Consider the following 14,535-nt stretch of genomic DNA (forward strand, 5'->3'; position numbering starts at 1 on the left):
CTGTTTCTTTGTTTCCTTCATAGTACCTTATTGAAATGTGTAATAATCTTATTTGTTGGCTTACTTGTTTTTTTTATCTCCCTTATTAGAATGTAAGCTTTATAATAGTGGGAACCATGTCTATCTTGTTCATCATTGTAACCCTAGCACTATTGAATGAATGAATGAATGAATCACTGAGTTCATGTGGTCAGGAAAGGCCACCTTGGGGAGAAAGTATTTGAAGTGAATTTTGAAAAGTGGAAGGACAGGCAGAATTTTCATAGTCAAAATGAAGGAAAGAATTACAGGTAGTAATAGAAGTGACATTGCTGGGGCAAGCATGGTTCTAGCACATTTGGGCAACAGTGAAACATGGAAGCTGCCTGCAGTGGAAGGTTCTCATTAGGTAACATTGGAACAATAGGTTTGTTAGTTGGTTGAAGCACAATCATGTTGAGTTTGAAAGAATACACTACTTTTTTCTTTCAGCACAGGCAATAAAAGAGAATCCATTGAAAATTTTGAAACATGGTCATGGTACAGTGTTTTAAGAAGGTTTTCCAAGGAGGCAATTAATATAAGGGTTTATGGAAAGTATTTCTTAAACAGAACAGATTTTGTCCCACCAGTTAAATGACTATAGAAGAAAAAAAAGATTAACACACATGAGTCAGAAAGGCTTATTTTGGCTACAAGACCCTAGAATTGTCTAAAGTATTAACTGAGATGATTTGACAAGAAAGATGCAGGGATAAGAAATAGACACAGATGAACTTTTCCTTCCTTTCCTCTAATAAAGAGCTAATGAATAAAGAAGGATTATGGGACATGAGGAGAAAAATATATGAACTTTATCTCCTGCTTTGAATAAATGGGAGGTTACTGTATTAGTGGAACTGATATTTATTTTCAAAAATGTTTCATGAGGGAAGCTGTCTGATTCATAAACTTTAGTTCTGGAAGTTAGATTGTTATGGCTAGATTACACTGTGTACAGTACATGAAAATAGGATAATTCATCCTCAGCATTTGAAAGAAATGAAATGCATTAAAATTTAGCAAATTGTGAATTAGAATGTTCAAACTTGTTTTGTACCCTAGTCAGGCAAGTCTCTGCAGGAACATACAACACTTTTTCCTGATTCCACCTTTTGTTCGCACTCTTTGTCTCTTCTCAAATTCCCTTCCTCTCTTCTCTTGCCATCCAAAAGTAACATTTCATTCAAGCTCCTCTAGCTAGCCTTCTCTGCAAACCTTACTTTCCTGGAATGCTCTTTTCACAATTCTTACAGCAATCAGAGTCTGTAGTATAACACTCAATTTGATAGTTTTCTGTGTTCATGAATTGTTTCATGACTGTCCCTTTCCATCTACACTTATTCAAACTGTATGGAGTAAGCATCTATCATAATACTGAACACACCACTGGAGGTTCATAACAGCTTGTAGAATTGGTTGACTGATAATTTATGTTAGGATTAGTTGCTAGATATAATGTGTCCTGTGTCTGATATACTAACTCAAAAAAGCGATGTAATATTACATTAAAAAGGGACACACCTTTGGTGAGGTGACCAAGGCCAAGACAGCTTCAATGAGTTGGTCAAGGTCATAGAACTGCTTAGTGGCAGAGTGGACTGTAACTCTGGTTTCTACTTCTGGTTTATGAAATTTAATGATTTTGGAGGCAAATACCATAGGTAAATACAGGCATTAGTATTTCCTGACAGGGCTTGATGGGACATCAAAATGAGAATGAATTGTAAAGTGCTCCGGGTTCTGCAAAACAAAATGGCCCTTCAAGTTAAGTTACTTGGAAGGACATCCTTTCTAGGGATGCCTAAGGTAGGCAGGCCTTCCATTTGTTCCTTCCTTCTATGAGTCAGAAAACCATAAGTCAGGGAGATCCCTTCCCAACCTGTAATCAGTGTTACAGACAAACAAAGTAACATTGTTGTTTGGAATTTCATGGTGAAAGGATCCCCTGATTTTACTGAGGAATCTTTCAAAGATAACTGAGTTTTAGAAGAGTCTGTTTAGCTGAATTATATTTACACCTAATTGTATACTATTTAAGATCAGCCCCTTAGTTTCTGAGATTGTTTCAATATAATGTGTCCTCAACATAGTATCTCACTATTAAAAAAAATCCACCCCCAAAGCCCAGATTAACCCATCTCCACTCATTATTTTCATCAGATCATTGTTGAGGCTTTATAAGTGGAAGATCTAATGTGATCTGATGGAACAAGCTCTTGATGCCGGAGATATTGACACCAGTCCCAGCTCTGTGGTTAAGCTACTGTGTGAAAAAGCACTTTTTTTTCTTTGGGCTATAGTTTTGTCATCTGTGAAATGGGGTTAATTTTGGTTTCCAACAGGATTACTTCTTCAAAACTTTCCAGCTCAGGCCTCTATCTATTTTAGATTAAGCTGCTTTTACTTTGTGTATTTTAGACCATATGAAATTTTTTTAGGTGAAGGGCTCTTTTTTAAAAACAGAGACTCAACCAGACTTTTTGTAACAACAGAGACTCAACCAGGAAGGTATTCCAAACCCATTTCCAGAGTTGGAGGTGGGAGGACATATATGGCTTGAAAATTAGACTCTAAAATTACCATTGCTTTGATTTTTTGGTCTTAATATTCAATTCATTTTGAATATTAAATACAATTTTAAATGTATTATATTTTATTTATTGTAAAAGAAGAGAACAAACATGACTTGGAGAATGTTAAACACCACTGCCAATATGAATATTAACAATATGAATACTCAAAAAGGAGAGCAGATGCCTCTTCTTACCTCTTTCTGTGTCGTAGAGGTACACAAACTTCTCCCACTTGTAGTGGCCCAGAAGACTCAGAATAGCGCCCTTCAAGGCTGGGCGCATCTGGATGACAAACTGCACATCTGCATCAGTTGGGAAGCTGGGCGTGACAAAAGATGTGTGCAGAGCCCCACAGAAGGAGGTCAGAGTGTTCATTGACATCTGGTCATAGAATCCAAAGATGGCATACACCCCTCTTGAGAACTGGGAGCAGACTGCAATGAGAAAAAGAGAAATTTCAGTAGCCCCATGGTTCCTTGCTGCAATTTACAGGGTTGGAAATATAATGTATAGTTAGGTTTTGTGTCTGAATGATATGCCTTAAAAGAAAACTAAGATTTCTGAAATCCTAGAAGCTTTTAAAAGCCCAGCTGCCCAGCAGAAGAAGAATAAGGAAGGGAAGAATTTATTTGATAGAATTTATTTGCATATTCTGTATATCTACCATGAGAAGGAAACTAAGAAAATGTGGAGGCAAAGAGGTGAAGGTTTTCTTACCCTTTTTCAGTAAACCTCCCAGCTCATTTCCAAGGCACTTGGTGCTACCATATTTCCACCATAGCTGCCTAGGGACCTCATAGTGTACCCACACCCCCATCAAGGTACAACTGTCTTGTGTCTTAACCCTTCATGGCATTTTCTACTGCCAAAAATGACTGGTGATTTAGTCAGACAAAGTACTAATGTGTCTACTAGGAAATGTGTTGATCTTCTTAGGTCACATAATGATTTAATAATAGTTATTTTATGACTAAGGCCTTTAATGTAGGCTACTAATGAAGAGGATTTGAGATTCTGGGCAGGTCATTGGGATGACTGGCCTTCCAGTGCCCAGTGAGTCATGGCAGGTAGGTGGGCCTATTCTGCCCATGTGTAATTGGCAAAGTGCTATCTTTATCCATTTGCATTTATCTTCTAGATCTATTAGCCCACATATAGAACTTTCATGTCCTCCTCATAACTGTAGTCAGCTTTACTTTATTTCACAGTGGGCCACACCACCATCTCTTCCCTTTTCTGCCCCAGATGAACTTAAAAAATGTGAACCAGTTTCAACATTTGCTTAAGTAAAACATAATTAACAAAGCAAATCAACTACAACAACACTGTGTGGTGCATTCCAAAGCCAAGTGGAAATGATCTTTAGATTATCTGCACTACTGCTTCCTTCTATTCATGCAAAGTAGACAGAACAGGCAGCTGATAATGTGGTGTGATTTAAGGGGTTCTGAGTGGTAGCCACTGTTATGCTTACTTCAGGTTTAGAATGTTGAAAGAAGTCAGTGGCTTGAGAGGGGGATTAAATATAATCTTTTTTATCCATTAGCATGTTAAGGTGAATTAATGCCAGAACAAGTGGTAAGGCAGATGGTTAAATTTTGAGGGGGCTGGGTGGATTGGAGAAGAGAATATAAAGGGTCTGAAGTCCTCCCTGAGAGGAAAAACAGTGAAGTCACTGGGCACCAAAAGAAGGAAGGCTCTGAAAGCAGGATGAAGGCAAGTGGAAAACCAATTTAATTCACTTATTGACTGTGTTGTGAGAATCAGAGAGTTCTCAGTATTTGTGGTATCTTGCTTTCTATTTAAACCTACATTGATTAGGGGTGCTTCCTTTTATCAGCCAAACTTATTAGTCATTGGCTTGCAGGTAGCATTTCAAACATAATTATCAGTTACTGAAGTATCTCCATCAGGGATGATAATAGCCTCTAACTTGAGAAATTCTAGGTGATCCCCAAACTCATGCACAAAAATCTTTGTATTAAAAGGTTAAAGCCAACTCAAGAATGAATCTGGGGCACCTCATGATAGAGGATGGTCAAAGGGAGTATTCAGAACAGAAATTGGCCAGATGTCTCTTTGCCTTGGTCTTCACCAAAAGAGACACTAAGGACAGTCCCATTCCCAAATTAATCCTGTAAATGGAGAAGCTCTTATTAATTTTAATTTTTTTTGCTATTATAGTCATTCCAACTTTTTCTCACTTTCCCCTAATCCAGTTCTTGGTTAATTTCTTCACATCTTTCATCTCGCCCCTCCTCCCTCTGGCAGCTGTCAGTTTGATCCATATATTTGTGCTCTGTTTCTATTTTGTTCATTAGTTTATTATGTTCGTTAGATTCTACATATAAGTGAGATCATGTGGTATTTGTCTTTCACTGACTGACTTATTTCACTTAGTGTGATATTCTCCATGTCCATCCATGCAGTTGCGAAATGTAAGAGTTTCTTTTCTACTTCTGTGTAATATTCCATTGTACAAATGAATCACAGCGTTTTTATCCACTCGTCTACTGATGGGCACTTTGGCTGTTTCCAGATCTTGGCTATTGTAAATAGTGCTGCTATGAACATAGGGATGCACATATATTTTTTTGTATTCGTATTTTTGGATCTTTAGGATATATTCTCAGAAGTGGAATCACTGGATCAAAAGGGAGTTCCAATAAAATGGAGAGTTTTGCAGTACCAGGTCAAATCTTGGCCAGTGCACATAATGTTCTGTATAAAATTGACAATAGTAATAGTCATTGAGTCCTTAGTAGGCACCAGGCACTGTGCTAAGTACTATACAAATATTATCTCACTTGATATTTTCAATAGCCTCATGAGGTATTGCTATTATTTCTATTTAATAGATGAGAATTCTGAGACGAAAAAATGTTCTATTTCTTGGGTGGAGAAGTCATAATTTGAACCTGAGTTTGCCAAACCCCTAAACTCACACTTCCTGGGTCCCCAAACCAACAATGACATTAAAGAGTAATTATTGGCCCAAGTGAGATAAGGTTTTCAGGTTTAGCAAATAAAAATATAGAATGTCCAATTAAATTTGATTTTCAGATAAATTATTTTTAGTGTAAATAAGCCTCAATTTCATACATATACTAAATGTATTTATTATTTATTTGAAATTGAAATTTAACTGAGGATCCTGAATTGTATCTGGCAACTCTAGAAAAATGCCATCTTATTACTGATCATGGGGTAGAAGACTAGAACAAGCAATCATGACCCTTAATCCCAAATTATTTAGGAGGCAGCTAGTAGTTCTTAGGTCCATACATACTAGCCTGCAAGGCCCAAGAGCAAGATGAGGACCTATGATCCTTATACAAAATAGCCTCATGGGTAAATGCAAAATATTTTCAACAAGGAGAACCCTAACCTGACTAAATTATGAACAATAATTGGGGGAAATAAAGTTGGAGAGAGGCAAACCTGTAACTGTGATCCACTTAGAGTTTCAAAAAGCCCTTGATACATTGGAAGAAAACAAAAAATAAAAGTAAGCATGTTATGGTGGTAAGATACTGGTTAATTAAAACATCTTGTATTGCTCTTATAATCATTGTTTTTGAACCTCAGGGGTACAGAACTAATTAATCATTATTAGTTCACATATGAACTTTTCATTTTTATTCATTAAATTTATTTATATATTTTTAAAATATAACAAAAACTCCCATATGCACATGAGGAATTTCTATAATTCACTAACATTTCTATTTCAAATTTAGAATTGCTTTATGTTGGGAAAGAGTTTTCTGGGGAACATGGCCAGCTACCAGTGGCTCTCAATCCTTTCTTTGCTGGTGCAGCTCTGAGAAAAATGGCTCTTCCACTGATCTCCTTGTAAAGAGGGGGCTGGGGTCTAATTTAGTGACCTCTGGATGGGGGGGTTCCCCAATCCTGGATTCAACTATGTTATTGAACATTGTTTTATCAGTATTACTTTCCATTTTTCTACTGTAGTGCTAATCAATACTTTAAAAAATACAACAAACACTCATAAAACCACCATGCAACCCAAGAACTTTAACATTATTGTTAACTTATTTTTACTCTGTCTTCCTCTTCTATTGTGTCTACCTATTTTGACCTCTCTCTCACTCTGAGGTAATTATTATCTTGAGTTTTGTATTTATCATTACTTTGATCTTTTAAAAATATACAAACACATAGAGTATATGAATTTATTTTTGCTTGTATTAAAACTTTATAAGAAGGGAATCAAATTGTATAGGTGAAACCTAGATTCCATGAAGGAGCACTCAGTGAAAACTTTAAGCCTGTATATGATAACAAGCAGAATGAGACCAAGAAAGACCTTATAAAAATGTGTGAGTGAGCAGGTGAGAAGGAACATAGTGAAAATCAAAATTTGAAACTAAGCTTACAGATTTAGTCATGGCTCAGGCAAGGGATTTAGGAGTATTATAGATCAGGAGCAACTCTCAGGAACACTAGGCTACTGTGGTCCAAAAGGCAGACACATGGCAGTGTACACCAACAAAAAGAGTGTTAAGAGAAAAATCTGTAAATGTTCTATTCCCTTCATATAAAACAGGTGCAGCAGCCCTGCAAATGCAATTGTACATAGTTACCGTAGCTCTACCTCAAAATATAAAAGGCACATTGGTAGAAGTCCCAGTGGTGAAGATAACTGCCACGTGAGGACAGAGTTAATAGCCTCTGAGAGAAACTGGGGCATATGGGGCCTGTGAATGGCCTCTTACAGTGGATCTCTCTGGTTCTGGTCCTATTCCTGGCTGCAGAAAGTAAGGTTGAATGGAACAGTGAGCTGACCCAAAGGACAATGTCTATGAGTTTATATTTTTTAGAATGAGCTATAAAGAACTTAAATGACTATTTTATTCAGTGATTTTTCAAGCATGGTCTTTAGTGTGAAATACTTTTTTGAAATGAAATTTTATGTGAAAAAATTCAATATATAGGAGATAAAGTGGATCTCTTCTGATTCATCAGAGTTCTTCTGACACCTTCCTATCACAACGAAACTATGACACAAAGGAGGAAGTGTCTTGCACAAGGTCATGCAATGAGTTATGAACCAGTCACTTAGAAATGCTTTATCAGCATCTCTACAGCCTCCCTATTCCAGAACTATCTAGGGCAGCATGGATCAGGATTTGACTGCCATGAAAGGGATTTACCCTTCTTGCTCTCAGCATAGAATAGATGGATACAGCAGGGGTTTCCCATGACTCATCTGCTGGCTGCTTCTCTCACCTTCCCCAGGCCTAAATACCAACAATGAGAGCAGGCAGCAGATTGGTGATTTGGGGGAGACTCATGATTCTTTGGGGCAATGTCTGTTACCTTAATGTGAATGCTTAGTGAACCACATCCATTCCTTTATCTCAGAAGACTAGTTCTTGGTAAAATGATGCTAGAAGTAATAACTGTCTTGGCAATCTTATCAAGTGTCGAAGTGAAAAGGGCAGCAGATCATGGCTCTACCAGTCTTAAGCTGCATGACTTTGTGCAAGTTAGTTAACCTCTCTGAACCTCAGTATAAGATAATAATTATGAAGGAAAGTTCTGAAATTAGACCATATAGGTTGAAATCCTGAATCCATCACTTAAGCAAGTTACTTAATATCTCTGTCCTTCTGACCCAGTTTCTTCATCTAAAATTGGGATAATAATGCCTGTCTCAGCATTGGTTGTGAAAGTTAAAATCAGTTCATTCATAGGAAGCATCTATAACAATACCTGGCACATAATAGATACTCAATTAATGCTAGCTATTTTTCATGAAACAAATATTTATTGAGCATCTACTATGTGTGAGGTACTGTTATAGGTATTTTGAGATGTGGGAGAGAAAGAAGATCTTGCCCTCTTGGAACTTATCTACTAGTGAAGGGAAAAGACAATAATAAATGTGATAAGTGAAATATAAAGTATGCCTTAAGTTATGTGTTGCTTTTTGCTACTGTCATAAGGAGAGCAATAAATGAAATGATACATGGAAAATACCTAGCTCGGTGCCTACCATTTAACTTGGCAAATAAGTAGTTCTCTGTATGTTTCTTTCCTCTTGCCAGCTCTTTTTAGCATACTTTGTCTTCTATTAACCCCATCAGATTACCCTCCCCACAGTAACCACTGTCCTAGACCTCACACTGAGTACCAAAGTAGCACAGCTTTTCTTCTTTTTCACCTTCTCTGTACAGTTCTTCAGTGTTCTTTCATATTCTCATTCCTTGGTAGTAATGGATTAAGAAAGAAACCCTGATAATTTGGCTTGAGTATGTGCAGCTGTCCTCTGACTTTTCTGGTCCCTAAGTAATGCTAGTAAAATACTGTCCCCACTTAGGGCTCCATACTTTCCCAGTACAAAATATCTTGGTTATCTGTCTCCATCTCTTTCCTCTAGCAAAACACCAAATTCTCTTCCTTGAAGATGTCATTTCTGAGTACATCCTGGATTCCTGGGGACTCTAGCATAGCTCGGCAGCATTCCCTTCAATGGTAAGTGACAAGTAAGGCTGGAGCCAGCTGTCATGCTTTAATTTATAGTCCTAAAGTCTGTAGAGTCAGGATAGGTATTGTTAATGTACAGTATGGCAGCTAATTACACCACCCATATTCCAAAAGGCATTGTTATAAAAATGTCAAACAACTTGATTACCCCAAAGATCAGAATAACAATATTTCATATCATTTACAGAACACTTTTCATAGCCTTTTGAATCAGAGGAAAAAAAGGAAACAGAAGTCTCTTGCTGACTTAATGATCACATTTGAAGCAAGCAGGAAGAAGAAAAATATAGCTATGAAGGAACAAATAGAGATATACAAGAAGGTTCTCCAGGTAATACCACAGTAGAGAGAATTCAAGGGGATAGAAGAGGCTTAGAGCTGGGAGGGTCCATAAGAGATCATATACTCCAATGCTTTCTAAAGCTGTGGTGTTGGTCCATCCATGGTGAAATTTTCAGTCTGGTGAAATATGCATATGTGTGTGTATGTGCGCATGTGTTGGAGTAAGGCAGACAACTATTCTTTTTTTAAAAAAAGAAAGGTCAATCATTGTATCTATGTAATTTCTATTTTCTAGCAATGTATGTAGGGTCCTTTTTGTTCTGAAATGATGATGTTGATGATAAATTATATATATAGTTACAGACCATCGTGATAAAGCGAGTTGTGATCTTTTTGCTGGTGGAGGTTCTTGCCTTCAATTAGTAAAAATTCACCACATCTGTGAAGTGCAATAAAGTAAACTACAAGAAAACGAGGAATACCTGTTAAATATATATGTGTATATGGGGTCTGTCCACAAAACGTCCAGCCATGTTAATGTAATGGGAATGGTTTGCATGAAACCGATGTAACTGGAGAGTGCACTGGAATGCAGATGCATGAACAATGACGGTTTCACTGTACTAGTCAGTGGGGGTGGTAGACGCCATTGAGTGAGCATGTGTACTGGGTGGCTTTCACATTCCAAATGACTGAGTGGAGCAAAAAATCTGCATCTAATTTTGCATTAAGCTTGAATATTCCTCCATGGCAACTATTCAGATGATTCAAAAGGCCAAAGCTCTGGGCAACTGGTAATTGGCAGCTTCATCATGACAATGTGCCCACTCATGCATCACGTCTTGTGCAGAACTTTGTGCTGAAACATCAAATCCCAGGTAACTCAGCCCCCCTATAGCCCAGATTTGGCACCCTGTGACTTCTGGCTTTTCCCAAAACTTAAATCACCTTGGAAAGGGAAGAGGTTTCAGACCATTTATGAGATTCAAGAAAATACAACAGGATAGCTGGTGGAGATTGGGAGAACTGTGTGAGCTCCCAAGGTGCCTACTTTGAAGGGGAGTGAGGTGTCATTGTCTTATGTACAATATTTCTTGTATCTTGTATCTTCTTCAATAAATGTCTCTCTTTTTCATATTACGTGGCTGGATACCTTCTGGACACACCTTGTATATCATATATATGCCTCTTCAAACGTGTCCATGACTTAATCCCCCAAATCTGTGAATTAGGTTATTTTAGGACTGTATAAATGTAACTACTCCTTAACTGTTAAGGAGTCAAAATTACATTTGGCCCTTTGAAGGCAACTGTGAGGCTGATGAGGCCCATGGTGAAAATGAGTTTGACACCCCTGTTAATCAGAGCTTTTAGACAGGAATGCAGCCTTGCTGGCACTTTGATTTTAGCCCATAGAGACCCCTACTAGACATCTGACCTACAAAACTGGAAGATAATAAACTTATGTTATTTTAAGCCACTCAATCTGTGGTAATTTGTTAGAGAATAGTAAATAGAAAACTAAGACACTTAAGTAAAATTTTAAAGTTGGTAACTCTAGATCAATCTATTCTCTACTCAACTTTTTTCCTCCTTATAATCTTATTCATCTGAGAAGTCCAAAAGTTTTGATACTAATGATCTAGTCCCACTCAGTACAGGAACCATCTCTCATGAGGTCATATTATCTCTCCTTGAACACTTACAGTGACAAGGGAGCTCCATACATACAAGCAGCCCTTCCCTTGCAAAGCAGCTCTGATGATTAGGGAACTCTTCCTTAAGTTAAACCTAACTTTATTTATTGGGCCTTTTGAGTGCTCCATGTACATCAAATTCAATTCCACATGACCTCGACTTAGTTTTACAGGAAGCTTAAAAATATAGTTGATGTATTCAGGAGATATGTAATGGCTATTAGCTATTCAAGTTTGTGCCATTAGTGTCTGTATGCTGCCTTCTTCCTCTCAGGCTAAAGTCCTGCTAAAATATTCTACTGCCCCTAAATCCCTGCCACCTCCATAAATTATCATTCTAATGCCTTCTTTACCAGTATCCCTAATGATGGGCTGATGAAGACCTTGCAGTCCTCTGCATCTGCAACTTAGTTTCTGCTTCCATCACTCTACTGAATCTGCTTTCTCAGGTTTGATGATGACCTGCTTACTGTCAAGTCCAACTCTATTCAGTGACATCATTGAACTTGACTGCTGAGCAACATTTGATATTGTTGGCCAAATCTTCCCCCTTTAAACTCTCCTCTCCTGTTTCAAGACCACTAAACCCTGCTGGTTCTAACTCCCTAACTGCGATTTTTCTTTTTCCTCTTTGTCCACGCCTTTGATGAAGATATGCTCATAGATTTTGTCCTTAGACAAGTTCTCTTCTTACTGTTTTTTTTTTTCATTCAGCAAATATTTGTGGAGCTCCTGATATGAGCCAAGCAGGATGAATTTCATGTAGAAACCTGTAGCTTCAGACACATTCCTGAGTTCCAAATCCACATTTCTAACTGCTCATAAAATAGCCTTACCTGGACACCTTCATGGCATTACTCACTTAGCATATTATTTTTTAAAGATGGTATTTATTTACTTTTAGAGAGAAGGGAAGGGAGGGAGAATGAGTAGAACAGAGACATCAATGTGTGGTTGCCTCTTGAGTGCCCCCTACTGGGGACTTGGTCTAGAACCCAGCATGTGTGTTGACTGGTAATCGAATTGGCAACCATTTGATTTACAGGCCAGCACTCAATCCACTAAGCCACACCAGCCAGGGCCACTTAGCATATTATTTATCCACTCCCATCCTCTACCCACAGACCTACTCCTCTTGTCCATGTTTTTCCTAATGCACCACTCTTCTTCCAGTCTCCCAAGGTAGAGTATTAAAGGCCATCTTTGCCTTCTCGCTCTGCCTCATTCTCCTATATCATTGTTTTGTGATGCTTCATCAATTCTACCTCTACAGCATATGGGATATCTATTTCCTATTCATCTTCAGTTCAGGTTCTCATTCTTTGTCTCAGACTATGAGAATAGTCTCCTAACTGGTCACCTGCTTCCAGTCTTTCCCCTAATCTATTGTTGGCACTACTACCTGATTACTTTCTCCTTTTTTTGCCAAATGTCCAATCAAAATCTACCCATCCCAAATCTCATTTTGCAAGAATCTGCTCTGTGTATGAGTTGTTAATGGACTAATAAATGAATTATTTGCAAATGAGTCATCTCAGGGTTTTTCAACCTCCACAGGCACTAGTAACATTTTGGCTGGAAAATTCTTTGCGCACGAGACTATCCTGCACATTGTAAGATGTTTAGCAGCATATCTGGACTCTACCCATTAAATGCCAGTAGTACCACCACTACTCCTCAGTTGTGAAACAAAAAAAGCCTTAAAACATTGCCAAATATCTTTTGTGGGGCACCATCACTCACGGTTCCCTTTGCCCTCCTTGCCCCTCATTTGAGAAATAAAGGTTTACCTTATGATTTACTTTCCACAGAGAACAAGGTCTTGACCTTATGAAAATGCATATATATCTAGAAGATCCCAAAGGAGTAGTAATAGTGTAGGAAAGCTAGGAAGGTTGAATATCTTGGACTCTTCAAAGCCCACCATAAAAGCAGATACCTTAAATTGCCCTTAAATTCGCTATTTGTGTTTAACCTGGGGATGTAACAGAGGGAAAATTATATAAAGTATGAAGGTAGCAGGATAGGCATGGGGTAGTAGCCAGCTCATACCTTCCCTGGATTCATATAGATCAGCCTCCCCATACCCCTAAATCCACTTTGATCTTGAGTTCTAGTAACCACAGTGACCTCTTACATGTACCAGAGTCAGAATAAGGTGTCAGCCCCATTCTCCAGCTGATGATTCCATGGTTTAATTTCTATCTTTGGGTTAATTCCCTTGAACATTTTGTTCAGCTCTCAGGAGTATACTGCCTTCCAACAGTCTAAGTAGTTATTTTTGCAATTGCATGGCATGTATCTAAATGCTGGCCAAAAAAAAAACCACTCATTATCAACATTTGATCCTACTTGAATATAACAGCTTGCAAATGCAGGCATTAACATATGAACACGTGTATTTTGGAAAAATCATTTTGCAACTCTAAGTACAAACCACCCTTCCATAGCAGTGTCAGAAATGGCAGGAGAGTGCTGGAGTAAGGGGGTACTTGTTAGGCCTTTTTATATCAAGAAAATAAGTATTGGAGCTCAGGAGTTTTAAATTTTTTGTTTATTCATTAATTAATATATTCATTCAGCAAATAAAATTTTGAATTCCTACTGTGTGTGACAAACACTGTCTTGGTGCTAGGATACAGCAATGAACAAAACAGATGGGAACCATGTTTTCATGATGCTTATAGTCTAGTATAGGCAGCAAATATTAATAAAATAATTATATCAATGTGTGATGATGATATGTGACTACCATGTCCTCTCTGTGTTTGAGGCACCGAAAGAAGACTAGCCTGGCTGGAGTGTAGCCAGTGTGGAGGAGGGTGTATGATGAGTCTGGTAGGAGGCAGGGATCCCACCATGGAGGACCTTGTAGGACACTGGCAAGGAATTTAGATTTTATTCTAAGGACCATGGGAGGAAATCTTAGACGGATTTTGATTATGGGTATTCCATGCACTGTTTTATGTTTTAAAAAGTTGTACTTATACACTAAATCTTTGTGGCTTATTTTTTTATAACTGGAGGTTTGCACCTTTTATTGTCCTTCACCTTTTTCACCCATCCAAACCCTACTCCCCTCTGGCAATCTTCACTTTGTTCTCTGTTTCTATGAGTCTTTTTTTTTTATTTGTTCATATGTTTTGTTTTTTTAGAATCCACATAAAATTGAAATCAGATGGTATTTGTTTTTCTCTATCAGACTTATTACACTTGGCATAATAGCCTCTAGGTCCATCCATGTTGTCACAAATGTCAGGATTTCATTCTTTTTATGGCCAAGTAATAGTGTATCACAACTTCTTTATCTAATCATGTATTGTTGGAACTTAGGTTGCTTCCATATCTTGACAATTGTAAATAATGCTGCAATGAACATAGAGATGCATATATCTTTTTGAATTAGTGTTTTCATTTCCTCCGATAATACTCAGAAGTGGAATTTCTGA

At 37.8% G+C, this 14,535-nt stretch overlaps 1 protein-coding gene across 4 annotated transcripts in view; it reads right to left on the bottom strand.

Annotated features, from left to right (window-relative positions):
* GRIA3 (glutamate ionotropic receptor AMPA type subunit 3) overlaps positions 1–14,535 on the bottom strand; it is a 434,868-nt gene that overhangs the window by 353,015 nt on the left and 67,318 nt on the right. For all 4 annotated transcript variants that reach the window (XM_024566693.3, XM_024566694.4, XM_045200889.3 and 1 more), the window contains exon 3: positions 2,789–3,028. In XM_024566693.3, the coding sequence (XP_024422461.2) occupies positions 2,789–3,028 (240 nt within the window). The remainder of the gene's footprint in view (positions 1–2,788; positions 3,029–14,535) is intronic.

Source organism: Desmodus rotundus, chromosome X (genome assembly GCF_022682495.2).
Source record: "Desmodus rotundus isolate HL8 chromosome X, HLdesRot8A.1, whole genome shotgun sequence".
NCBI lineage: Eukaryota > Metazoa > Chordata > Mammalia > Chiroptera > Phyllostomidae > Desmodus > Desmodus rotundus.